Raw genomic sequence first — 25,780 nt, forward strand, 5'->3', positions numbered from 1 at the left:
CGCTGTGAGCCGAACCGGGGAAACGCAACAAGCGTCCCTAGGACTGAGCGCGAGAGGGGGGCGTGTGTGTGTGTCTCACTCGTCTTCGGTGGCTGGCGGTGTGTGGGGAGTTCACCCCCACCCCGCTCCGCCTGACGAGGAAGAGCGAGCGGCGGCAGCAGCAGGAGGAGGAGGAACCGAAAGTGCAAGGGCTTCGGAGCAAGGGGAGGAAGCGGGTGTCGAGGCGGGCGCCTGCCGCTTGCGGGCCGAGGAGGACTCGGGTGGTTTCCCTCATGAGGAAGAGGCGGGCCTGAGGAGGCCGACATGTCCGACAACGGCTTCGACCGGGCTCCCGGTGCGGGTCGAGGCCGAGGGGGTGGGGCTCCTACGGCTCCGGAGAGCGGCGCCCGCTTGGGGATGAGCGGCGGAGGAGGAGGCACCAGCAGCGGCAGCAGCGGCGGCGGAAGAGGCTTCGAGGCTCCGTCGCAGCAGCTCCTCAAGCAGGGCTTCGCGCACCACCAGGAACCCCTCCGGCCGCCCAAGACGGCGCCCCCGGGGGCCGGCGCCGCCGCAGGTATTTGGCCCGCCGCCGCTTCCTGCGCAGTCCCTTCAGGCCCTCCCCTCCCACTTTCGTGTTTATTATATTATTATTATTATTATTATTATTATTATTATTGGAAATGGGGTGGTCGACCTCCCCGCATAGCCTTGGCCAACTCGTAGTGGCCGGGAGGTCCTTTTTGGCCTCCTCCCCAAACAATAAAATATTTGAGGGGTTTCCCCCCAAGTTTATGGGCTTTGCCATTCCAAGGGTGTGCGTGCACTGCGTAATGTCATCGATTATGCGGGGCGGGGCTTACCTGCCCTCCCCCCCCCAATATTTTATTCTATTCAAGTTGGCACCCCTGGTAGAAAGTGTGCAAACCTGGCTGGGGTGGGGAAAATGTGTGGTGTCCCCCCCTTCCATCTCCACAGCCCTTGTACTCCGTCCAGTCTCCCTCGGGTGAATTTGGGGCTATGCAGGGGCGCCTTTGGAGGAAGATTGTGTGTGTGTGTGGTTTTCTTGGGGGGGGGGGCGAGAAATCGTCGCTCCTCCCGCTTCAACCCTGTATCTTGGTGTCTAGCGTCATGCACCGCTATTCCTCAAGAGCACCTCTATTTCTGGCTGGCTCCGCATACTGGGTGACTATATTTATTTGCGTCGGCGGCCCTGCTGTAGTAATTATATCACTGGGCTGTGTTGAAATGCACCCTGCTGGTGTTGCTATCTCTCCCATCCACTCCTCCACCAATGTTTTTGCCATTTCATCCGGAATAGATGCAGAGACGGCCCTTTGAACTTCGGGAATTGAAGCCTGCAGTCCTTTGCAGATTTTCTTTGGGAATAAACCCCCACTGGCCATGATGAAGTTAGGTCCCTCATAGAGTAGAGCCATTATTTTACTTCCTGAAGTCTCTTTGGTTATTGGAATGGCTCCTCTGTTGTCATGATTTAAATTCTCTGGGCAGGGACGAAGAATGGGATTAGGATTATTGCGGTACCAAGGGCTAGGTGAACTTTTAAAAAAAGATAGGGATGGTGTGTCATCTTCCCTGCATGCCCCATCCTCTCTGTAGTCTTAAATGCAGTCTGAAATAGATATGTATGGTTACAAACAATGTGTCAATTTATATTTGTGCAAGTTTGCTAGTGTGTATTGCAGTATATATAATTTGACCTTCTCATTCCATTAATTAGAAATCTGGTCCATATATGTTTCTCACTGGGTAGTAAGATGGTACTGCTGATTAGATAGTAATAAAAAGGTAAAGGTAAAGGACCCCTGACAGTTAAGTCCAGTCGCAAGTGACTCTGGGGTTGCAGCGCTCATCTCGCTTTACTGGCCGAGGGAGCCAACATTTGTCTGCAGGCAGTTTTTCCAGGTCATGTGACCAGCATGACTAAGCTGCTTCTGGCAAAACAAGAGCAGTCCGCGGAAACGCCGTTTACCTTCCCGCTAGAGCGGTACCTATTTATCTACTTGCACGTTTGACGTGCTTTCAAACTGCTAGGTTGGCAGGAGCTGGGACCGAGCAATGGGAGCTCACCCCATCGTGGGAATTCGAACCACCGACCACAGCGCCACCCGCGTCCCATAGTGAGGAATAGGGCAGGGTAAAATAAGAGCTTGTGTGTGGTTGTTTTTCTTAAGGTCATTTTCCTATCTGAAGTCTAGCCTCACTAATTTGAAAGCAAGTTCTTGTGAATTAATACAAATTCTTTTTAAGTATATACACTCAGGATTGGGATAGATAGCAGCCCAGTCCTAAACATGATCATTTAGAGTAAGTTCTGCATAGTTCAGTTTAGTTGTGCATAGGGTTGCATTGAACCCAGTGAAACTTGCATTAAAGTACCGGTAAGCATGTTTAGGAGATTACGGTAAAAATGTCTTTGAACTCTTCATGGAGCTTTTGTGCCCATGTGGAAAAGGGCTGTCATGAAACTCAACCAACATTTTAGCCAGTGTTAATTTTGATTACTGATTCAAAATGTAAAAAGCAACTAGTCATATAGGAAGATGCAAGAAGGCTGACATCCTGAAACATGAGGATTCAGCAGTAAATTTGACTGAAATCTGTAGTTGCTTCTAAGGAAGTTTCTTGTGTATTTTTATTTTTACCACTCTTCAATTTAAAATGTTCAGGGCGATTATATAGGGCTTAGACTTTAAAACTGAGCAAGGTGGCAAGATTCCCACATCTTGTGTACTGCATTTAAAAGAAGTTGTTGCCTTTGAGGAAGCAACTACACAGTAAATTAGGAAAGCAGAATATGTCATCAGCTGTAAATAAGTGCGTCGCCTGCCTTAACCCTAAAATTTAGGACAGACAACATATTCATTAAAAAGCTTAGTTTGTAAACTTCTTGAGACAGAGTTGCTTATGCCTGCCATCCATAACATAGAATATACATTGATGATACGATATGCTTAATTACCTGTATGGGTTTAATCCAGTTGGTGCCCTTGATTCAGCAGGAGTTATCTGGTAACAGAGAGGAGGTGATTTTTGCTGATCTGTCATATCCTTTTGAGTCTCTGACACCCTTAAAATCTGCTGCCGGGGGGGGGGGAGGAGTTTAGGGGACACTCCAGAACATGTTTCTGGAGATTGCAGGGGACAGGGAAATGAGCTGAAATCTCCTCTCCTCTGTTTGCTGACACCTTTGCTGGAGCAACAGCAACAGGAGGACCAATTGGATTCTATCCTATGAATTAAAATGCCGCCTTAAATACAATTAAATACATTTCTCCACCAACAGAAAGACTGACACATGTCTGCTATTTTGTCTGAAATGTGGCAAAAAGGCTTTATACTTAATAAATACCTTAAATTTTCAATATTTCCCCTCTTATACATGTCTAGGAAAAAGGTTTATGTTTTGGTAATGCAAAACTTTGCTTTATTCTGTGTAATCTTCAGTGCATAGGAATTATTTGTAATTTGTAAGGGGTGCACAAGAAGCTGTTATGGTAAGACCTGTTGACTTAATGAGTGTGAGATACATAAATATATACACACACACACAAACAAGAATCTTTATTTACGTTCTGAGGCAAAGCTATGTGTAAGATTCCAGATTCAAGCTCTGTTTGAATTGAAAGAACGGGGACAGCCTAATGTCTTCGATATCTAATGCCAATTAATTCAGGTTTTTTTAACAGTTACATTCCCCAATTATACCTTTTAAAAAATATATGTGATTATTTTATATTCAGTTTTTATTTTTAAAAAATGCATCCCAGAACTTCTTTGAAATGCATTCTAGTGGCTAGGGAATACATAGGTTATAGTAAAATCTTCTGTGTGATCCAAAAGAGCTATGGTGGGTTACCAGATAATGACACTCCAGTCTTAATAACTAGCTAAAATCTAGGCAATAACAGATTGACTGAGCGGGGGACTTGTTCAGATCCCCATTTCAGTACCACTTAATAGACAATCAATCATCAGTAGTGTAGACTCAAATGTTCATTGATTTTGTTTCTCTGTTCACAAACTTCCTACACTAGGGGTTTCCTGGCTGCTCTGTGGGCCACCAGTGATTCACAAGCGTCATTCAGGTGGTCTGCACTATGTCAGCATTAAATATTCATATTGATTTGTAATTGTATTTTATTGCTTCTTTTATTTCTTATGGTGTAGTATTGTATTACAGTTTGAAGTTGTTCAAACTGTAATACAATAAAATCTAATATAAGAAATAAAAGCAATTAAGAAAGCAGTTAAAAATAATGCAGTTATCTAGCACAGCGTATTGCAATAGCTATAACAGGCAGGAAATATTTAGTGGTCAGCCAAGATGCTCAGCAGTTTTCAAATGCTCTGTGCAATAAAATATTCGGGAACCACTCTTTTTGATTCTTAGTGTACAGTCCAGTGGTTCCTGGGAGTGCATCCCAGCGGCCATAGGATGAATTGGATCCCTCCTGCTTAAGTCAGAAAGGGAGATCTGAGGTTAAGGGTTTAGCTCTCCAGTGCTAGAAGCTCCTCTGAAGTCCTGGCCCAACTGATAATGGAGCTTCAACCCAACATTGCTAGCATCAAACAGGTGTGTGCCAGGTGATTCTAAGAAATTGCTTCAATCCAATGACCTCTTGGCCCCACAACTTGGCCCCAAATTGGAACTGAGGGTGTCCAGATCTCTCCCTCACTTTATCCTCTTGTTATTACTAATGAGGGAGGGAAAAAAAGTTTTTTAAAAGGCATTTCCCACTGACCTGTGCTGGCAATGAGTGGAAGGGCACTCCCTCTGTTCTGCCCTGCAACTTGAGCCCAGAAGGGCATATGATGAGATGATAGAACTGCCTTTGAATTTAGCTCTCTGTCTCTCACACACCATTTAGGGTTGCGGGCTTCAACTATTAATGATTGATTGGACTTTGAGTGGGTTCTTTTTCTTTCTTTTTTCTCTTTGAGATTAAATCTTCTCTGAATTTCACTCTCCCCCCTCCCCTGCATTTTCCCTCATGTCATGTCTTTTTAGATGATGAGCCAGTAGGCAGGGACATTTTTCTGCTAAAGGGCAGGGTATAAATTTTATTCTCACATTTGGAGTTTTCCTGATGTGGTATGATGCAGCTCTTTACAACTTTATGAACACCATGTATATTAACAGCCACCTATACGCCTGTGGCAAGAACTGTGTCTAAATTGCAAATCTTCTCTAGTAAAGGAATAAAGCCATCTCTCAGCTGTCATAGAACTGCCTTGTGTTTAAGAGACTGCACTACAATGATAGTAAAGTCTTTTAATTCTTCCTAGCTTTAAAGCTGAGCTTAGTTTCCTTTTTCCATGGTTGACCCTGACAAAAGTGATTTATTTAAGTGCTAGTGGTTGCATAATGTCAATAGTGAGAAAGAGAAACAATGAGCAGAAGAGCAGGGATGCCAACAAGATTTTGGGAGCCCAGTACACTGTTGGGGGGTGGTATTTTAAACGACTTCTGGTTGAAACATGCAAACTCAGTTTCTTCATATTTTAAATTTTCAGAACAGGCAAGAGCTACATCTTTACCAGAAAAAAATAGTTCTAAATCAGGAATGGCTAAACCTCAGGTGGTTGTGGCTCCAGTGGTAATATCAAAGCTTTCTGTGAATGCACCTGAATTTTACCCCTCAGGATATACCCCTAATCTTACAGTAAGTATTTAGCCTCCTCTCTCTTCCATTTCCAAGCAAGTGAGGCCAATGTGAACATTCTGCTAGATTTGTTAATCTTCTTTGTAAGAAACGACTTTGATCTTGGAAGCTGAAAATTCCATCCCATAATTTCTCTTGGTGTTTTAGAGATCCTTAAACACCAAATGGTTTAAAATGAATAAATCTGCCACCCATACACTTTTGTCTGCAACTTTTGATTTGTCTAATATTAGGTCACCTAGGCAATCTGCACGCAACATTTTCAGCTTGCTGAAATTTTTAGAATGCCTTAGGTACTGCTTGAAAAAGTTTGCTCTTGAATGACATGGACTTTTGTGGATAAAGCCTTCTAATAGGCCCTGGCTATTTAAAAATATATGTATTGGTAGCGTGTATGTGTAAAAGTATACACTTCTCTAATATCTAGCTGTCTGATCTGAGACGACAGCCTCTCCCTCTTTTTTGATTATGTGCCAGTACTGCACACAGCACATTATTAATATTATTAAGAGTGCTAGTATACTTGACTTCAAATACCCTTCCATAAAACTAAGTATCTTTTGCTATAATGTAACACATGGGTTGCCATTGTGGATTTGGGGAGGGCTATAAGTTGGAAGGGGAGGCAGAAAGTCCATTTATATACTGTTTCTGGTCTGTATGAAAAAATCAGCTTGCTTGCTTTTTTGCAGTAGCATCTCTAAAAAGCAACAATGTTTACATTTTATATATGCACATAATAATTACAAAATGAATAAATGTAGAAGATTTTAGTTGAGGAAAAAATTAGCTAATTAGAGTGTGCACATACACACAAACAAATTCCAATGCCATTGCAACTGCCTAGCTGAAACAGCCCCTGTTGAGTGAATTGGGCATCCTGTGCCTGTGACATACCACCCAGTCTTGTTGTTATATATTATTTTACAGTAGCTATAATTTAGCTGTAATTCACCAACAGCAAGTATTCATGGTGTGTGGACAGGACAGCATGGCTCACCACAAGATTGTTAACAAGGCCCCCTAGTAGAACTTTATGCCCAGTTTAAGACTGTTCCAGGGTTGTGTGTTTTTTAAACTTCAGATTGCTTTATTTATTTTGCCTTCCTTCCGCTATTATTGGTAAATATAAGTTGTTGAAGCCATTTGAATGAGAACTGATAATAAGTTTAATTCCAAAGCTTGACTATAATCGCTTTTAGGAATCTTCTTTGGAAGATGGTTGTGATGGATTTCCAACTCTAACAGAATATGTGCAGGACTTTCTCAACCACCTTGCAGAACAGCCGGCTTGTTTTGAAACTGAAAGAGCACATTTTTCAGAAACTGTAAATGCTTGTGTCACTACAGATGAAGCATTACAAGAACTTGTTGAGCTCATATACCAACAGGTAGAGTGTGTGTATATATATGTCATGTTTGATGGACAGGTTGCATAATATATATAAAATGTCTACATGAATTTCTTATCTCACATTAACATGGTATCCCATCAAGTTTGCTTTTATTAAAATAAAATAAAAGATTGAGCCTTTAGGAGCTTTTGAAGATCTGGATGTTAATTATTTACACTAGAGATGAAGCTTTTCATACAATTGTAGATTTGGAAGGGACCTCAAAGGCCAGCTACTCCAACCCCCCACAATGCAGGAATCTCAACTAAAGCATCCATGACAGATGACTATCCAGCCTCTACTTAAAAACCTCAAATGAAGTAAATTTCACCACCTCCCGAGTGAGACTGTTCCACAGAGCCGGCTGCAGGGGAACAGCCTCTGTTAGACTAGGTTCAAGAGGAGGAGGGACTGGCTGCACCCAAATCCCCTCGGAGCAGGAGGAGGAGCCGGGTACTGGGGCAACGTCAGCCCAGCAGGAGGTGGGGCAAAAAGTGGAGGGTGTCCTGCTGGTGCAGACAGTGTCATCCATTGGGGCCAGCTGGTTCATCCAGTGAAGACTGAGCTACGAGAGCTCAGACTGCAGCTTCTGTGTAATTACCAAATAAATCTAAGAGTAATTAACCTGTCAGCCTGCCACATCTTGTGTGGGAGAGACATCGTAAAACCCGACAGAATCTTCTACTTGAAGCCATTGGTTCAAGTCCTGCCCTCCAGAGCAGGAGAAAACAATCTTGCTCCATCTTCCATGTCACATCCCTTTAGATACTTGAAGATGCCTATCATATCTCCTCTCTGTCTCCTCTTGTTCAGGCTAAATATAACCAGTTCTCCTAACCGTTCCTCATAGGGCTTGGTTTCCAGACCCTTGATCATCTGGGTTGCCCTCTTCTGCACACTTTCCAGCTTGGTCAGTAACCTTAAACTGTGGTGTCTAGAACTGGGGACAGTATTCCAGGTGTGGACTGACAGGGGCAGAATAGAGCAGGACTATGACTTCCCTTGATTGCGACACTATACTTCTTTTGATGCAGCCTAGAAGAGTGTTTGCTTTTTTGCAGCTGCATCACACTGTTGACTCATGTTAAGCTTGTGGTAAACTAAGACCTCTATATCCTTTTCATGTTTACTATTGGCAATCCAGGTGTCCTCCATCTTATGTTTGTGCATCTGATTATTCCTGCCTTAGTGTAAAACCTTACATTTGTCCCTATAAAAATTCATTTTGTTAGTTTGGGCCCAGTTCTCCAATCTGTTAAAGTCATTCTGAATTCTGATTCTATCTTCTCCAGCATTAGCTAACCCTCCCAGTTTGGTTCCATCTGCAAATTTGATGAGCATCCCTTCGATTCCTTCATTCACATCGTTTATAAAGACATTGAACAATTATGGGCCCTGCAGTACCTCACTTGTCCCTTTTTCCCAGGATGATGAGAAACCATTTGTGATCACTCTTGTGGTTCGGTCAGTCAACCAGCTACAAATCCACCTAAGAGTTACCTTGTCCAGCACACATTTTACCAGCTTCTCCACAAGAAGATAATGGGGGACTTTGTGAAAAGCCTTTCTGAAATCAAGATAAGACTACATCCACAGCATTCCCCTGATCCACCAAGCTTGAAACTCCTATCAGAAAAAGAAATGAGATTCATCAGGCATGGCTTATTATTAAGAAACCCATGTTGGGTCTTAGTTATCACAGCATCCTCTTCTTAGTGCTCACAGACTGACCATTTAATTATCTGTTCTAGGACCTTTCTTGCTATCAATGTCAAGCTGACAGTAGTTGGTAGTTGTCTGTACCTGACCTATTCTCCAAGTATTCTCAAAGATTAAAGACAAAGGCTCAGAGATTACACCTGCAAGTTCCTTTAGTATCCTTCAGTGCAGCTCATCAGGCCCTGGAGATTTCAAGTAGCTGGGTATTCCCTTGCCACTTTTTCCTATATTGGGCTGCAGCTCTCTCCTTGCATCATTTATGCTGTTATTACCAGGCTGGACACTGCTTTCATTTTGGGAAAGACAGAGGCAAAGTAGGTGTTGAGCAGTTCAATCTTTTCTCTGTCACCCAATAGCATTTGCCAATCATCTCCATGCAAAGGACCTACTACTTGCTTGTTCTTCTTCTTGCTTTGAACATAGCTGAATAAACCTCTTTTGCAAGCCTGAGTTCATTCTGAGCTTTGACCCTCCTAACTTCCCTGCAACTGTTGCCTATTCATGTATACTCTTCCTTTGTGATTTCCCCTTTCTTCCATTTCTTATACATGCCCTTCTTACATCTCAGCACATCTGTGAGTTCCTTATGCAACCCCACTGGTTTCTTTAGATGCTTCCCACTTTTCTTGTTGGCATTGTCTGCGTTTTGTGCCTTCAGTATTTCACCTTTAAGAAACTGCCATTCGTCTTTGATTTTTTTTTGACCATGGAATTTCACCCAGTAGTTCCTTAAGGATTTTTTGAATCTAGCTTCTTAAAGTGCAGAGTGCATGTCTAGCTACATTCAGCTTTCCCATGCCTCTGTACAATGAAACCCAAGAGGCTGTGATCACTTCCTTCCCTGGTTCCTAGTACTTTCACTTCGTTGGTCAGCTCTTCCTTGATAGTGAGGACCAACTCCTTGCAATTTTGCCATGCAAATTTAAAATAGTGACAGAAAGGTGTGTACCTTTGAGTAATGGGCTGCAGAATGATGACGCTCTCCCTGTTTTTTAAAGTTTGGCATGAAGGAAACTTACATTCTGCGTTATAGCTTAGAAATATTGTTTAATCTTCACTGAATGTCTTTTACTACAGAAAGCAAATGGAAAAAGGTAACCAACTCTTATATCCAAAGTATTATTTTTTTCCTTTTGGGGAGAAGTTCATTTGCTTTATGAAACCTTACTGCAACCTACTTAAAATTCTAGGAAATGATTTAAAAATAGAATATTAGTTCCAGTTTCAATGCTCTTAGTGTCATAGTTCACTGAATAATAAGCTAAGGTCAGGGCACGTGTAAATGCCAATTCAGAAATCAAAGTTTAAGTAGGACTCCTTAGATACGAAATAGGAAAATACCTCTTTGATCCCTTTTTTCACTTGCAACCTTCTCCATTGTTTGTTTACTGAGATGTAAGGCCTTCTATGTTCAATATGGCCTACTCCAAAGGAAATACGTATTGCTTTCTGAGGTTACTTAATGTTATTTTTGCAATATCATTCCTCACTTCTGTTAGTTGGCATTTTTTTAGCGTTGAAAAATGCACTTCAAGCCATGGGCATTATGTACTTTTGTCTTACTAGCCATACATCCAAACCAGAAGATGACCCAATTAATTTTAAAGGCTGAATCTTTAAAGCAGAGCTTTCCAAACTTTTAATGTTGGTGACACACTTTTTAGACATGCATCATTTTGCAACACAGTAATTCAGTTTTACTAGCAAAACGGAGGTTAAACTAACCCCTTTCCAGCCACGGGTTGCGCGCAGGGAGCATTTGCACGACACCTACACACTGTAGTCGACACATTAACATGTCGCAACACAGTTTGGAAAGCTGTGCTTTAAAGAGCATCCATAACTGGAGAGAGATATCTGTCACTTTGCTAACATTACAGTGTATCCTGTAGTTGTTTTTATATTTCACAACGCACTGGTTTTTGCGTCTTTTTCTGCTCCTGGTATTGTATAAATTCAGCTAGATAATATTTACTATCAAATGTTGAGGATGTAGAAGATGTCTTTCTGCCAAAAGCGAATTTGAAACATCATGGAAGTTTTGAAAATGAGGACAGAGACCTTGAATTGAACTCTTTTTATCAATTAGAGGACTCGGTACAAAGATAACTCACAACTGCTTTCTGAGATGGCGGTGAGTGGGAGGGTAGCAGTGTTGCAGCTGTGGGACTTAAGGGAAAAGCAAGGAACTAAGTGTTTCAAAGGCCAAAATTATACCAAGTAGGCACATGAGTATAAGAAAGGATGGATTATAATAAATAAGAACTGAGTTAACTGAGCCTTAGAGGAGGCCTAGCTGCTGGTTGTTGTTGGGGCCTTTAAAAAACAGTGATTTCTGGTTAGCTGAATATTGTTCTTTTCAAGTTCTTGTGGAGGGGTCAAGGAAAATATTTTAAGTACAAGAAATCCACAGCATTTTGTAATTTTAATTCCAATTATTCTTTTGTTTGAAAGGCTACATCTGTTCCAAATTTTTCTTATATGGGAGCAAGGCTGTGCAATTATCTTTCTCATAATCTCACCATTAATCCGCAAAGCGGCAACTTTAGACAATTACTGCTTCACAGGTCAGTATCTGTATTTTTATGACACTAATCAGTCATGCTCAAAATTGGCTTGATTTTCTTGTGTTTCTTCGCTACTTAAACATCTGATTCAAGAGATTGCCCAGTGGACTACCAGAACAATTTTATGTGTTGCATAATTATATTCTGCCCCTATACATCAGAGGCATTTTGGGATTTTTGCTTCATTTTGCTTCATTTCTTATCTCCACTTCTTTTCAAATATTTTGGCTGGCATGTTCTAGTAAGTAAAACTTACAGATTTTATAGTAATGAAGGAGAAGCTGCTGACAGTCAACCAGACTTCATTTAGTCTGTGTATATTCTATATTCTCTCCATGTTTCCAAGAGTCCCAGCTTTCATTTTTAATGCAACTTTCTAGCCTGCATAATTGCAGAAAGCAAACCACCTGAATTTTTTTTTTAGATAAACAATCCGTTGTTTTCCTCCCCCACCCAACCAAGAATACATTTGTGTGTGTATCTCTAAGTCTTCCAATGCTTATAAATAATACCATATATATAAACTTAACTGCAACTTGTATAACTTAGTGGGTAAAAAAGCTGGGTGCCTGTAGTGCTGAAGTTCAGCTTTTTTATTCTAACGAATGAAAAGTGATGAATATGCTTGAACATTCATCTGGTATATTTTCTCTGGGTGGAATTCAATGTTACTCTATTACAAATGTTCCATCTGTGTAAGCTTTTCAGCATGCATTCACGGACACAGTTGGGATGGGTCTCTAGTAATCTGGGGAAGTTTTGCCTCTTCACAAATTTATCTTGGACAACATCTCGTTTTATATTGCATTATAGATCTCAGTGGAAGCTATTGACAGTTGAGTCAGTGCTATCTGCATATCCCTTTCTTAATTACACTTGAGTGTAACTGAACCCAGAAATATATAGCTAAATATATGAAGGGTGCATTTAAGTTAATGGCAGCAATCTATTTGAGTAGTAAACAACCATACTCACGAAATGAAGCCCTGGATACGCAGTTGTTTCAATTATACGCCATCCCATTTTAATCTATCCTTTGCCTATTATTCCCCATTAATACTGGCTTTTAATTGCAGGTTTTCAATTTTTTTGTATGACTAGAACTGACTGACGTTGAGAATATTGCTGATTAAAACATGTCTTTTCTAGGTGTCGAAAAGAGTATGAAAATAGAGATGAAGCTGCCAAAGGAGATGAAGCTGCACGGAAAAGATTTCATGCATTTGTGCTATTTTTAGCTGAGCTTTATCTAAATCTAGAGGTAAAGGGATTTGGTTTTAAAAAAATCAGACCAGTGGTGAGAAAAGGATCTAAGCATACATTTTGACTATAAGTCAAAAGCAGTAAAAATCTAAAAATAAGTATCATACCTTTAGCGTAGAGTTCTCTTATTTATTGCATAATTTCAGTAAAATTATTATTTCTGTTAAAGTGTCCAAATCCTTGTTGAAACATCCAAGTGCCTTTTTGCTTACTTGCCAAAACATTGGATGGTGTGAACTATATATTCCTTAATGAGCAGTTGAGTAGAATTCTGCTACTGTCCTTTATCACTTTATTTCCCTAAACAAAACTGCTATACACTTGTTTATTCTTAACATGAAGCATTTTATCCTGGTTAGAAAGAGCTCCCATAACCAAGTCACTATTGGTAAGATGGTCCCTGCTCTGAGGCTTACAGTATAAAATACATGAAGAAAAACGGATCGGAAGGGCAGGGGCTTCAAGCAATATTTCCTAGTTAGTTCTTCTAATGACCATCTAGAATGGAAAGTGTTTGAGGCCAAGAGGAGTCAACAGTTGTTGGGTCCTTCAGCAGAACTGATGGAGAGACCTACATTCCCAGCTCTTTCCCTCTCCTGTAGCCTGATGGAATGGCTGCTGTAGATGACAAGGTTTAGTCTAGTTTCATTGTAGACTGAAGTATTTTCTTTCTTTTCTAACCAAAACTGAGAGTTTAAGGGAATGGCCCAGAATATTCTTGAGGCTTATTCAGACAGTAAAGTTAATCCAAAATTATTAGGTGATTAGAAATGCTAGCATGAATGTATCAATTTCTAAATACTTTATCTGCCAGCCGGCTTCCTAGAATTAGGCTTCTTAAGCCTAAGTAATGTAGTGCAATTGGCAAATAAAGTATTTAGCGTAGTTAAGTAGCATTGATTTCAACAATCTATTATAAAAGGTGGCTTTAAATTTCCTCTTAGCTATTCAAGTGTACAAAATCATTATTCCTGATTTAGCAAGCAGGCAGAATATATATATTTGCAGAACAAAGTAGTCTTGTTGATTTTTAAAAGGGGAGAAGACTTACTGATGCCGAAAAGAAACATAGAGAAATGGCTCCCCAAAGCCAGAAAAGAAAGGGGAGGGTGTGTGTTCTTTAGCCACATACTTAACAGGGAGGAAGGTGCAATGCTAAATTTTCAGAAAGAGACCCACATGTGGTTTAGCATAGTGCTGTCTGTGCTATTGGCCTTTCTTTGTTCTTTGGGAGGAGCAGAGTGGTTTGTTGAAAAAGCAAAGGCAGTCTGCATCTGCTCAGGGCATTTTTACTGTATTCTTCTGGGCTAGTAAAAGTATGTTTTACTTCCTATCCCAGATATAATGTATAGACCCCTGATCATGGGCTTTTGGTTTATGGTTCTGTAAGCAGCTAGTTTTATATAGGAAAATACAATTCCAGACACTTGGGTTTAAATGACTTGCAATATTTTTAATTTTGAAGTCATCAAACCAGTGGTTCCAAACTACACTAATTTTAATGGCATGTAAACATTCATATGTGCATTTTTATAGGTAAAAGGAACTAAAGGTCAGCTAACCCGAGCAGAGATTCTTCAGACTGGACTTCATGAATTACTGAATACTCTTTTCTCTAATCCTGTGGACAACAATTTAACCTGTGCGGTGAAACTACTGAAAGTATGATGTTTTCATTATTAAGAGTTGTTTTCTACATCATACTTGATCTAATCAGGGTGCCCAAACTTTTTTCAAAGAGAGCCAGATTTGATGATGGTGATGATGATGATTATACCCCGCCCATCTGGCTGGGTTTCCACAGCTTTCAACAAAATATTAAAATACAGTGGTCTGTTAAACATTAAAGGCTTCCCTAAACAGGGCTGCCTTCAGATGTTTTCTAAAAGTCTGGTGGTTGTTCTTCTCTTTGACATCTGGTGGGAGGGTGTTCCACAGGGAGGGCGCCACTACCGAGAAGGCCTTCTGCCTGGTTCCCTGTAACTTGGCTTCTCGCAATGAAGAAACTGCCAGAAGGCCCTCGGCACTGGACCTCAGTGTCCGGGCACAACAATGGGGGTGGAGACGCTCCTTCAGGTATACTGGAATAAAGAATGTGATTAATCATATAAATAGGTTTCAAGAGCATTCAACCAGTGGTGTGCAAAGCTTGGTGGTTTTATTATCTCCCCTACTATGGCAACTCTAACAGAAGAATAAAGAGATCTATGCATGAGGCTGTTACATATGTGTGGCATAATAAATACTGGAAGAACATCCAAGCAGCTTCTTGTTTCCATAGAAGGATATCCAAGTAGCTTAGATTTGCAGGGTGAGGTGTTTCTATGCTGCTTTTTTATTTTTATGCTGCTTGAAGAGTTTTAAATATTAAGCTGTTTAGAAATGCATTTAATCAATTAAATAATTAGAAAGTACTATGAAGGCCTTCAGCACAGATCCTGTGATTGCAGAAATGTCATTAACCTTAAATTCACATTTTGAAAATGTCTGCTAATAGTATGTGTTCTTTAGTTGACAGGCTCAGTACTAGAAGATGCATGGAAAGAAAAAGGAAAGACTTATATGAATGAAATGATACAGAAAATTGAAAATGTTGTCTTGGATGCAAATTGCAGCAGGTAGTGAGAAAAGCATTGCTTCCTAGCTTTCCATTTGGGATGATTACTGTACGTATTTTGCCATCTCTTAAGGTGGAACAGCTTTTAAAGCTTTCTGATCATTACTGTAGTTAAGAATTGTTGTGCTGAAATTTCTGACATGGTTTAAGCCATACTGCTTTCAAATAGACCAGTCTTTGGTAATCAGTGGGTGGAATCCAACTGGTGCCATTGTGCTCACTGATACGCTTTTGATCCAGTAGATGCCTTCACTAATGGAAGGAGAGGGGAGGCGACTTTAGGCAATTCTCACTGCTGCCTTCATCATCCAGCACTCAAAAAAAGCACCCCCAGAGGAACAGGACATCAGCAAAAATAGCCTTCCCTTTTCTTCAGGGGTGTGGGTGTGGTCACCAATGTCATGTTTGTTTTGACTGAATGAGAGTATTGACTTCAAATTCAAAGTTGAGATCTTCATATGAAGGGTGGTATACAATTTAATAAATATAGAAATGTAAATGATTACTTTTCAAATGAAATTGTCTTTGGCGATTAGTTAAAACATTGTTTTAAACTGAGCTCATGAGCAGCTGTGAATGAATGAGCAACAGGTATCTGTTTTGTTTTGTTTCTCCCTTATGTTCTGATTGCAAGCAGTGAGTAAACTACTCCCTCGTGTTGGAAATGCAGTGAGTTTTACTATGTACTTTCTTTTTTCAGAGATGTAAAGCATATGCTTCTGAAACTGGTAGAACTACGGTCAAGTAACTGGGGAAGGGTGCATATAACTTCAACATACAGGGAAGCAACTCCAGAAAATGACCCTAATTACTTTATGGTAATGAATACTTGTGTTTCCTCTTGCTTCTGATGCATTTATCAGACTATGTATAAAGTACTGATAAAATGTGGAAGTAGTTACTGATAAACACAATCGTATTTTGATTTCAGAATGAACCAACGTTTTACACATCTGAAGGTGTGCCTTTCACTGCAGCAGATCCAGGTATGTCAACAACTTGATTGGGAGGGGGCAGTTAGGCAGAAATTATATGAGGAGCTCATGAAGTCTGATATTAAAGAAAACCTCCGTAAAAATGTACAGGCAACTCCCGTTTTAGGCGCGACCAATATATGCACCATCCTGCACACATGCACAGCATCGAACCCAGAAATGACTTCACTGAAACATCACTAAAGGGATGGGGTTTTAGCAGGCCTTTTCAGTGGGTTTGCAGTTTCATGCAAGCACACAATGACCCAGAACAAAACCTCCGCACAAATGGGAAGTTTTCTGTATTAACGTTAGGTGGAATTCAACATTGAACAAGCTTGCCGCTTGGCAGATGGAACAACCACCCTTTCCTCTCCCCACATACTGTTCTGGGTGTGTTCTCTCTCTCTCTCTCTCTCTCTCTCTCTCTCTCTCTCTCTCTCACTCACACACACACACACACACACACACACACACACAACTGAGCCGGTTTAAGAAGGCAGGAGGGGAGTCCCATTGCTCAGGCAGAAGCCCTTGCACAGGGTTTCCACTAATGGGGCTCTCTTAGTGAATCCCACCCATAGCTTTAATGTTAGCTGTGGAAGGATTAGAGGACACACCAGTCAGGAAGCTAAACAAGAACTTTTTTATCTCTCCCTCTCCAACAAGAACAGAACAGCAAACCCTTGACTCTGGCCAGGCACCTAAACAGTAGCCCTGTTCAGGTGTTAACACCTGACTAGGGAATGGCAACTTGAGTAGCGTTAGTGCACTCCAGCCTCAACCATGTAAGTGCCACCGCTAGCCTTCCCATGTTGAACAGGAAAGTCTGAAAGTGGTCAACTAAGTGTTCAACTGGACTTGCTTAGAAGCCCCCTGCAGACCTTCCTGCTCAACATGGGAAGGCTGGGAGTGAAACTGGAATGCAGAACAATTATGGCTTTCCTCATTTGTTAGTGTGCCAGTGTGGTGTAGTGGTTAAGAGCGATAGACTTGTAATCTGGGGAACCGGGTTCGCGTCCCCACTCCTCCACATGCAGCTGCTGGGTGACCTTGGGCTAGTCACACTTCTCTGAAGTCTCTCAGCCCCACTCACCTCACAGAGTGTTGTTGGGGAGGAAGGGAAAGGAGAATGTTGGCCACTTTGAGACTTCTTCGGGTAGTGATAAAGCGGAATATCAAATCCAAACTCCTCCTTCTTAGTGAATTATTAGCAACAAATTATAGGATTGAAATAAAGTTTTTCCTCTATGATTGCTGTGAACTGAAGCCTTGTGGTATTCTACCCCTTTCTTGGTTCTTGCAACCTTTTTCTTTTGTGAGAGTGTGAATTTGTATCATTGTATTTGCTTGCTGAAGCAGTTTGTTAATTTCACCTAATCTTCTTAACCTTATGTTGATGGAATGGAGTGCAACAAAGTGATGTGCCGAAAATCTTGTAAGAGGTACTCGAAACAGCATCAAATTTACACTGATCATGCTTCGCACATCTGTTACTTAGATACATCAAAACATTTATTTGTGTATTACTGCCTGTACAGTTTTAGTTATGGGTATAGTGAATGAACTAAACTTTGAAATGCACCTTTATTTTTTAAATAAAAAAAATCTACCATAGATTATCAAGAGAAATACCAAGAACTCCTTGATAGACAAGATTTGTTTCATGAGTATGAGGAAAATGGAACAGACTTATCAGGAGCTGGAGATCCGTAAGTTCTTGTTTCAGTCTGACATTTTAATCTAGGCATATCCTGGCTTCAGTTTGTTGTTTGAAATCCTGAATTAGGGCACCACATTTCATCAAAACTTGACCTTTTAAAAAAATCATCTTATAAACAATGAAGTTTCTAATGGGTATGCCTCACCTCTTATAATTTTGCTTCGTTGGCATTCTCTGGTGCACCAATCAAGTTATATCTGTTTCTAATAAAACAGTGTTGCTTTTGAAGATACAATTTCTGTACATTCAGAAAAAAACAGCTTGGCTCTGAGCAGAAAGCCTATTCTGCTTAAAGAATCCCTGTCTCAAACTTCACAGAAGAGCACTGCACAAGAAAAATGGAAGAAAAATGGAATTATTGTGATAGGGTGTCTTCCATTTGCACAAGATCGTTTTCCTTTTTCTTATGAGGACTCCTCCATATATTTAACTGTTTATAGCTTGAGTCTTCCACACATGTGTAGAGCAAGCCCTAGTGATTGGAGCACAGAAAGTTGCTAACAGGAAAACAAGACTTGCTTTGCACTTGAGAGTATTAAGGTATAAATATATTATTATTATTATTATTATTATTATTATTATTATTATTATTATTATTATTATTATTACCAAAGTTAAATCATATGCAATCTGACCATTAGGGCGCAATCTGTTCTGTTCATTGTCAAGGGTACATAAAGGTATAAAAACGAGGCTTTGATCTTGCTCTCAAAGATGGTGTCTTCTGTGACTGGAAAAAGATAGTCATCTAACATATGGATTCTTTTGTAGGTATTTTGATGATGATGACGATGACGATGAGATGGACCCAGAAATTGAAGAAGCATATGAAAAATTTTGCTTAGAGTCAGAACGCAAAAGGAAACAGTGAAATGCTACACGTGAATAATAGTGTTGTGTTTTTTAAAAAGAAGAAAAACAAAAACCAGCATAGGTATGAATAGCAAATAGAAGGGATGGAAAATCTTTAATATCCATACCAAACAAAGGAAATTAAGTTTCTCCTAGCAGTTAAGTTATGCAATTTCCATTTTATTAAACAGAATCTGCCAAAAAAATGTAAACTTAAATCCTGTAACTTAAACAAGTGTATATATATATCATAGTTTATTTTATGTACAGTTAAATAAACAATGTTTTGACTGGAACAAATTTTATTTCAAACATTTCACATTAATCTGCAAATTTAAGGGTTGTCGTGGTACATTATCACTTTTTTAAGAAAGGAAAATTCCTAGAATCATAAAATACACTATGACTTTGCAATTGTACTTCCTCGCCTTTGTATAGGATATGGCTGTCATCCTATATTTTTTAGGCTCATGAACTGCCAAATGTTTCACAATCATGAAAACTCCTACTACTCATCCACCCTGGGGGGAAATTGAAAATCTGCACATAGAGTATTGCTCTCAAACAGCTAAGTATGGTAGGCATTTTAGTTCATAAAGGTTTTCAAACAAATTCACTTGGTTAAAATGCTAAGTTGGTGATCTCCCAAAATGCTGGTTCAATTTAGATGTCAGGTTAGCGTAAATGAGTTTGGAGGAACAGGCATGTCTTCCGCATTTATACCTCTTCAGCCCAAACTCACATTGGATTCCTTCCTTCTGCCTTTCCTGATTTACCTTAGCCATAGTTTGCCATGATGCTTAAATTGAGCAAACTATGATTAGTGCTAATCAGGATTGCTTAGAAATCATGGTTTGCAATCCCACTTCACAGTGACGGAGGGAAATGAAGTCTCACACCATCTCATCATTTACTTTCGAGAGAGAGTGATGTCTCAGTTGAGGAATTCTATTCGTTTCCCTCCCCATATTCTTCAAAAAAAATTGACATGATTCTGTTTTTAGTTCAGTGTTGCACAATAATGTGTGTTGCTTTGAACTGTGATGCTCAGAAATTGGCATTTCTGTTACTTCTCAATTTGGTAATTTAGATACCATATACAATCACTTGTATAGAGCTAAACAGTTTTTTATTACAGAAATTAAGCCCTAAATGTTTGCTGGTTATTGTCCCTTCCCTTTTTAAGCATCTATTTTTGTCTTTATGAAATGTTGCCCAGGAACATGTCTGGCTTTTTTTTTTGGGTTCCTCGTTTTATATTGAATAGATTAAGTAGAGTCTATTTCCTAACACAAGATGTGTGTGTGAAATTTCCCAAGCAGTAGGTAAAATAACTTATGTAAAGACAACAGAGGTTGTAAATATGCATGTAAATAGTGCTGTTTAATATTGCACTGTTATAACTTGGTACAGTTTGTGTCTGTTAACAAAGTTAGCATCACCTACATCTTTCGGCTGTTAATTTGTTTAGCTTATGAACATCCTATTTTGGAAAATAAACTCCTTTGTTTTGTTGGGGTATGGTTTTGGTCTTCCTTTTATGTCCTTATTTTCATAGCATGAGATCTTACTCGATATTCCTTGCTTTTCGTCTGCAAAGCAGCATCTCTGTAGCTGCTGGCCATCATTTATCATTGTCCTTTAAGAAAGTATATTCCAAGTAATAATACTATTAATATACAGCAACATCAGGCCCACTGGCTTGACCCCAGGACCATGGATACCCAGGGTGTGTGGGCGTCTGACATCAGATGCACACACTGGCGGGCATGCTGTCATGGGGTACGCAGGCCCCCATGGTAGAAAAAAATGTGGATGCCCAGCCCCTTCATGGGGAATGTTGTGGGGCTGGAGCCCCCACCCCACCCGGTGCCTATGAGCAACATAGTTTCATCTGTGATTACTGATACATAATGTCATGTTGCCAGCTTCTTTTGTGTGCTTCCAGTTGAACCCGTGCCCAAAATACTTGAGTAATTAAATTTGTTCAGCACCACCTGCAAGATGAGACCAGCAAATACAGTGGACTGATTTTAAATTAAGGCAGTTTAAAAACCCACAAAAATTGGTGGTGATATCCAGCGTTAGTCATACTCAAAGGAAACCCACGGAAATAAACAGATTTAAGTAACAGGTATTTCAGTGGGTCGATGAATATGGCTCATGTTATACCACCCTTTAAATCTTCCGATTTAAAGCCTTTCACAACTACAGGTGGGAGTAAAACAAATATGCATGCTTCACCTGTGACATCCCGTTTAGATACTTGAAGGTGCCTATCACATAGCCTCTCTGTCGCCTCTTGTCCAGGCTAAACATCTCCAACTCCCTCAACTGGTCCTCATAAGGATTGGTTTCCAGATCATCTTGATCACTTCTCCTTGTGCACACATTCCAGCTTGTCAATATCCTTCTAAACCTGTGATATATCAAAGACGTATTGTTGCTGTTTTTTGTGTTGAACATATGCCATATGGTAATTTATGGACCGAATAGGTATCTAAAGCCATTTGCGCATAGCAAAATATGTATTTTATCAAAGTAATTGATATAGAAATGAGCAAACCAGTGATATTTTAGGGAGCAGGCTGGCAGGCAGGGCCCATAACTTACATCAGGGGTCATCAAACTTTTTCAGCAGGGGTCCGGTCCCTCAAACCTTGTGGGGGGCTGGACTATATTTTGGAGAGAGAAAATGAACCAATTCCTATGCCCCACAAATAACCCAGAGATGCATTTTTATTAAAAGGACACATTCTACTCATGTGAAAACACGCTGATTCCCAGACTGTCCGCGGGCCGGATTTAGAAGGCGATTGGGTCGGATCCGGCTCCCGGGCCTTAGTTTACCTACCCATGACATACATCATAGGAGCCTACACAACGCCAAACACTGTTGCTATATGTAGGTTTTATTTTATTTGTTTTATATTTGGGAAATGTACATCCAGGTTTTTTCCCTTTAAATTTTTTTGGGGCCCCCAAAAGCTATAACTCCTTTAGTTTATAAGTAAATCTGGCACTGTAAAAACTATGCAATTCCACAGCACACCCTTCCGAGGGCTCGTGCGCTAAATCGCCACGAACGCGAGCCTCGAAAGCTCATACAGTATTCAACAGGGAAACCAGAGCTCCGCCTCCTCCTCCCCGGCGCCGCTAGTCCGTATGATCCGCCCAATATTCCTCTCGAGCCCCTCCTCCTGCTGCTGCTGCTTGGCTTCCTCCCGTCGCGCTTTCTGGTTGGTTTCCCCGCCTTTCGGCGCGCCGTCTGGAAAAGGAAAGGAGCCGAGCTGCTGCTGCTGCGCTTTCGGGTAGGCTGAGCTTTTTTCTGCAACTCTCTTGGTGCATCTTTGCCTCTTTCCGCGTCGTGGCCGTGCAGAAGTGGAAGGCTCTCTAAACTCTGCCTTTTAAGGTAGGGGGGTGGCGAGGGGGCAGAAGGGGGGTGGTCACAGTGCCGGATTTACCTATAAGCTAAACAAGCTACAGCTTAGGGCTGCACTCTCTTGGGGGGCCCACAAAAAATTTAAAGGAAAAAACTGGATGTACATTTCCAAAATAAAAGATTTTAAAAAATTTAAACCTACACACGGCAACAGTGCTTTGTGTGGTGGCACTGTGGGTTAAACCACAGAGCCTAGGACTTGCTGATCAGAAGGTCGGCGGTTTGAATCCTTGCGACGGGGTGAGCTCCCGTTGCTTGGTCCCTGTTCCTGCTAACCTAGCAGTTCGAAAGCAAAAAAGTGCAAGTAGATAAATAGGTACCGCTCTGGCGGGAAGGTAAACGGCGTTTCCGTGCACTGCTCTGGTTCGCCAGAAGCCGCTTAGTCATGCTGGCCACATGACTCGGAAGCTGTACGCCGGCTCCCTCGGCCAATAAAGCGAGATGAGCGCCGCAACCCCAGAGTCAGCCATGACTGGACCTAATGGTCAGGGGTCCCTTTACCTTAGGCTCCTATGATGTAAGTAATGGGCCCCGCCTGCTAGCCTGCTCCCTAAAATATCACTGGTTTGCTCATTTCTATATATAGGGTGCCCACATTCTGCATGGACTGGTTGCATTACTTTGATAAAATACATATTTTGCTGTGTGCAAATGGCTTTAGATACCTATTAGGCCCATAAACTACCAAACAGCATATATTCAACACAAAAAAACAATTTGTTGTTGACAAAGGACAGCTGCACATATTAAGGGCCCCATTACCTTCAGTAACTTAGGGGCTCATCAAACCTAAATCCGGCCCTGGAAATGGTATGCACAAGTGAGACAAAATGTTATTCGTATATGCTCGCCCTTCTAACAGGAGCACTTCTATTTGCGGTTCCTTCCGGACAAGCCATGCGCTCTTCCTCAAGGAGCTTCAGCAGGACATTCCTCAGGGCTGGCCCATTTTTGGGGAGGGTGGTATCCAGAATATTAGGGTCATGCTTTCCCCAGGCCAAGCAAAGACGACACAACATGGTGTGCAAGTGTTTGGGCTTCAGAGGGAGAGAGAGGTTGGCTAGTGACCACAGTCACAGCAAGTGTGGCTCATCTCACTTTATCCTCACAAGAACCCTGTGAGGTAGACTACACTCAGGCAGTGGCTGCCCCCAGGCCAATCAGGGATGTGAACACAGAATGAGAGAATTTTAGAGTTGGAAGGGGACACAAGGGTCATCTAGCACTACCTCCTGCAATGCAGGAAACTTCTTGCCCAATGTGGAGCTCGAACCCACAACCCTGCGATTAAGAATCTGATGCTCTAGCAACTGAGCAAAATCCAACATATGTACTCTTTGCCAGCTCACTATTCTATATGTGTCTTATGAGCTTAACAAATTGGGTTCTTATGTTAGATACTGTTGCTGTATGGGGTGTACGTATAGGGATCACCGCAGCTGCTTGCATTTATGGACCCTCTTTGGGGTATTGCCTGTGGGGGCTGTCATGTTGAGCTCCTCCACTGCAAAATTTGCCTCTGCCTTGACGTTTCTTAAGGGACGTGGGTGGCGCTGTGGGTTAAACCACAGAGCCTAGGACAGTTTGAATCCCAGCGGCGGGGTGAGCTGCCGTTGCTTGGTCCCTGCTCCTGCCAACCTAGCAGTTCGAAAGCACGGCAAAGTGCAAGTAGATAAATAGGTACCGCTCCAGCGGGAAGGTAAACGGTGTTTCCGTGCGCTGTTCTGGTTCACCAGAAGCGGTTTAGTCATGCTGGCCACATGACCCGGAAGCTGTATGCTGGCTCCCTCGGCCAATAAAACAAGATGAGTGCCACAACCCCAGAGTCGGCCACGACTGGACCTAATGGTCAGGGGTCCCTTTACCTTTAGCTTGACACTTCTTAGCCAGAGCAGGTTGCAGAACTGCATGTGTGTAGACTTTAAAGTGGAGATGTCTGACAAAATCTTCCTTCCCTGCGCAGATTCTTGACCAGCGGTAGTCAACATAGCGCCCTCCATGTGTTATTTATTACCGTACTTTTCTATCTCACTTCTCCTCCAATAAGCTCAAGGCAGTGTACAGGACTTCTGCCCCTCCCTCATAACAACCCTGCAAGGTAGGTTAAACTCAGATATAGCAACTGACCGAAGCTCTTCCAGATCCTTGGAGAGAGAGGCTGCTTCTCTCTAGCGGGTACAGTGGCAGTTGAGGTAGTTTAGATTCACAGTCCAGACATTGGCCCTCTTGTCTACCTTGTGGCAATAAAAGGGCAGAAATAAAAGGTCAAAAAGAGCACATCCGTTGACACTCCGTCTAAAACAGGCACAGGCAAACTTGACCCTCCAGATGTTTTGGGACTACAACTCCCATCATCCCTAGCTAACAACCAGTGGTCAGGGAGGATGGGAATTGTAGTCTCAAAACACCTGGAGGGCTGGGTTTGCCTGTACCTGCTCTAAAACTTATGCTTTGTTTTCAGGAGGGGAAACTAGAAAAATTAATGCTGTGGCCTACCTGTGTCCATTTTACTTAGTATAGTGGTATCTTGGTTCTCAAACTTAATCTGTTCCGGAAGTCCGTTCCAGAACGAAGGGACACTTTCCCATAGAAAATAATGCAAAATGGATTAATCCGTTCTATAATTTTAAAAACAACCCCTAAAACAGCAATTTGACGCGAATTTTATTATCTAACAAGACCATTGATCCATAAAATGAAAGCAATCATCAGTGTTCTGTACTATAAAATAAATAAGACAGCATTGTAGATGATAAAAATTAAAATTAATTTCTTTTCTTACTTGCACTGATGATAGTTATTGTTTGGATGGGGAGCTTTTATCCATTTCCGCAGTCACATAATCAATCAATCAATCATATAACGAAAAATAAGCCACAGTCACAAAAATGAGAAAGCCACACAAACAAAAACACGCAAAAAAGCAAAAACAAAAGCATCAAATATCACTTCAGAACACTGCAATCAGAAATGGAAGGCTTTAATTACGATGGGGGTGGGACTCAAATGAGTGGCGCAAGGGCAGAAGGGGGAGGGGGAAAGGCCTAATTACGATACAGGGGACTCAAATGAGCTGCGCAACAGTGAAAACAGAAGCTCAGGAGCACGTTCGGCTTCCGAGGCAAAGTTCGAAAACCGGAACACCTACTTCCGGGTTTGCAGTGTTTGATTTCCAAGTTGTTCAGGAACTAAGCTGTTCGAAAACTGAGGTACCACTGTACTGATTTCAAAAGCCAGTAACTGCCAACTGCCAGGTCACAGGGCTTATGAATGTGGGTTTGTGAGCCTAAAACTGAATTGTATGTGGACCGCTCTTAACTCTGTGGAACTAGACCAATATTCTTGTTTCCCTAGAAAGTATTTATCCCACCATTCTTCAGAGTGCTGTGCACTGCTTAGAGGTCTGAAAAGATGTGTATAATGCTCTGATTGGCTGCGTAGTTCTGAGGGAGCTTTCTCTCTGTATGTTTGACTGAATGTATTCCTGCTCTGTGGAAGGCCTGAGGTGAGCGAGACAAAACCTTATTTCTCCTCAAATTATACACTTGTTTTTGCTCTGTAAAGTG

The 25,780-nt window shown here is 41.4% G+C and overlaps 2 protein-coding genes and 1 long non-coding RNA gene across 7 annotated transcripts in view; 2 read left to right on the forward strand and 1 right to left on the reverse strand.

Annotated features, from left to right (window-relative positions):
- Positions 1–20,291, forward strand: PAIP1 (poly(A) binding protein interacting protein 1). The gene is made up of 11 exons (XM_081929850.1): positions 1–553; positions 5,515–5,663; positions 6,866–7,054; positions 11,231–11,343; positions 12,493–12,604; positions 14,143–14,268; positions 15,118–15,224; positions 15,924–16,041; positions 16,155–16,209; positions 17,816–17,909; positions 18,692–20,291. Exons 1-11 carry the CDS (start codon positions 304–306, stop codon positions 18,789–18,791), a joined length of 1,413 nt encoding a protein of 470 aa, XP_081785976.1. The 5' UTR covers positions 1–303; the 3' UTR covers positions 18,792–20,291.
- LOC309380269 lies at positions 19,756–24,442 on the reverse strand. The gene is made up of 2 exons (XR_014172789.1): positions 24,342–24,442; positions 19,756–20,411 (listed from the first exon to the last, which is right to left on the reverse strand). It is a non-coding gene; the product is annotated as an uncharacterized lncRNA (long non-coding RNA).
- LOC309380029 (uncharacterized protein C5orf34 homolog) overlaps positions 21,919–25,780 on the forward strand; it is a 15,566-nt gene continuing 11,704 nt past the window's right edge. Inside the window, exons 1-2 of one of the 5 annotated variants that reach the window (XM_081929713.1) lie at positions 22,004–22,184; positions 25,569–25,719. In XM_081929713.1, the coding sequence (XP_081785839.1) occupies positions 25,691–25,719 (29 nt within the window). In that variant the 5' untranslated portion in view covers positions 22,004–22,184; positions 25,569–25,690. Of the gene's footprint in view, positions 22,185–25,136; positions 25,487–25,568; positions 25,720–25,780 lie in introns of those variants that run through there. The other 4 variants (XM_081929715.1, XM_081929714.1, XM_081929712.1 and 1 more) reach the window with 4 other exon arrangements.

This window comes from Podarcis melisellensis (genome assembly GCF_964234715.1).
Source record: "Podarcis melisellensis genome assembly, chromosome: 11".
Taxonomy (NCBI): domain Eukaryota; kingdom Metazoa; phylum Chordata; class Lepidosauria; order Squamata; family Lacertidae; genus Podarcis; species Podarcis melisellensis.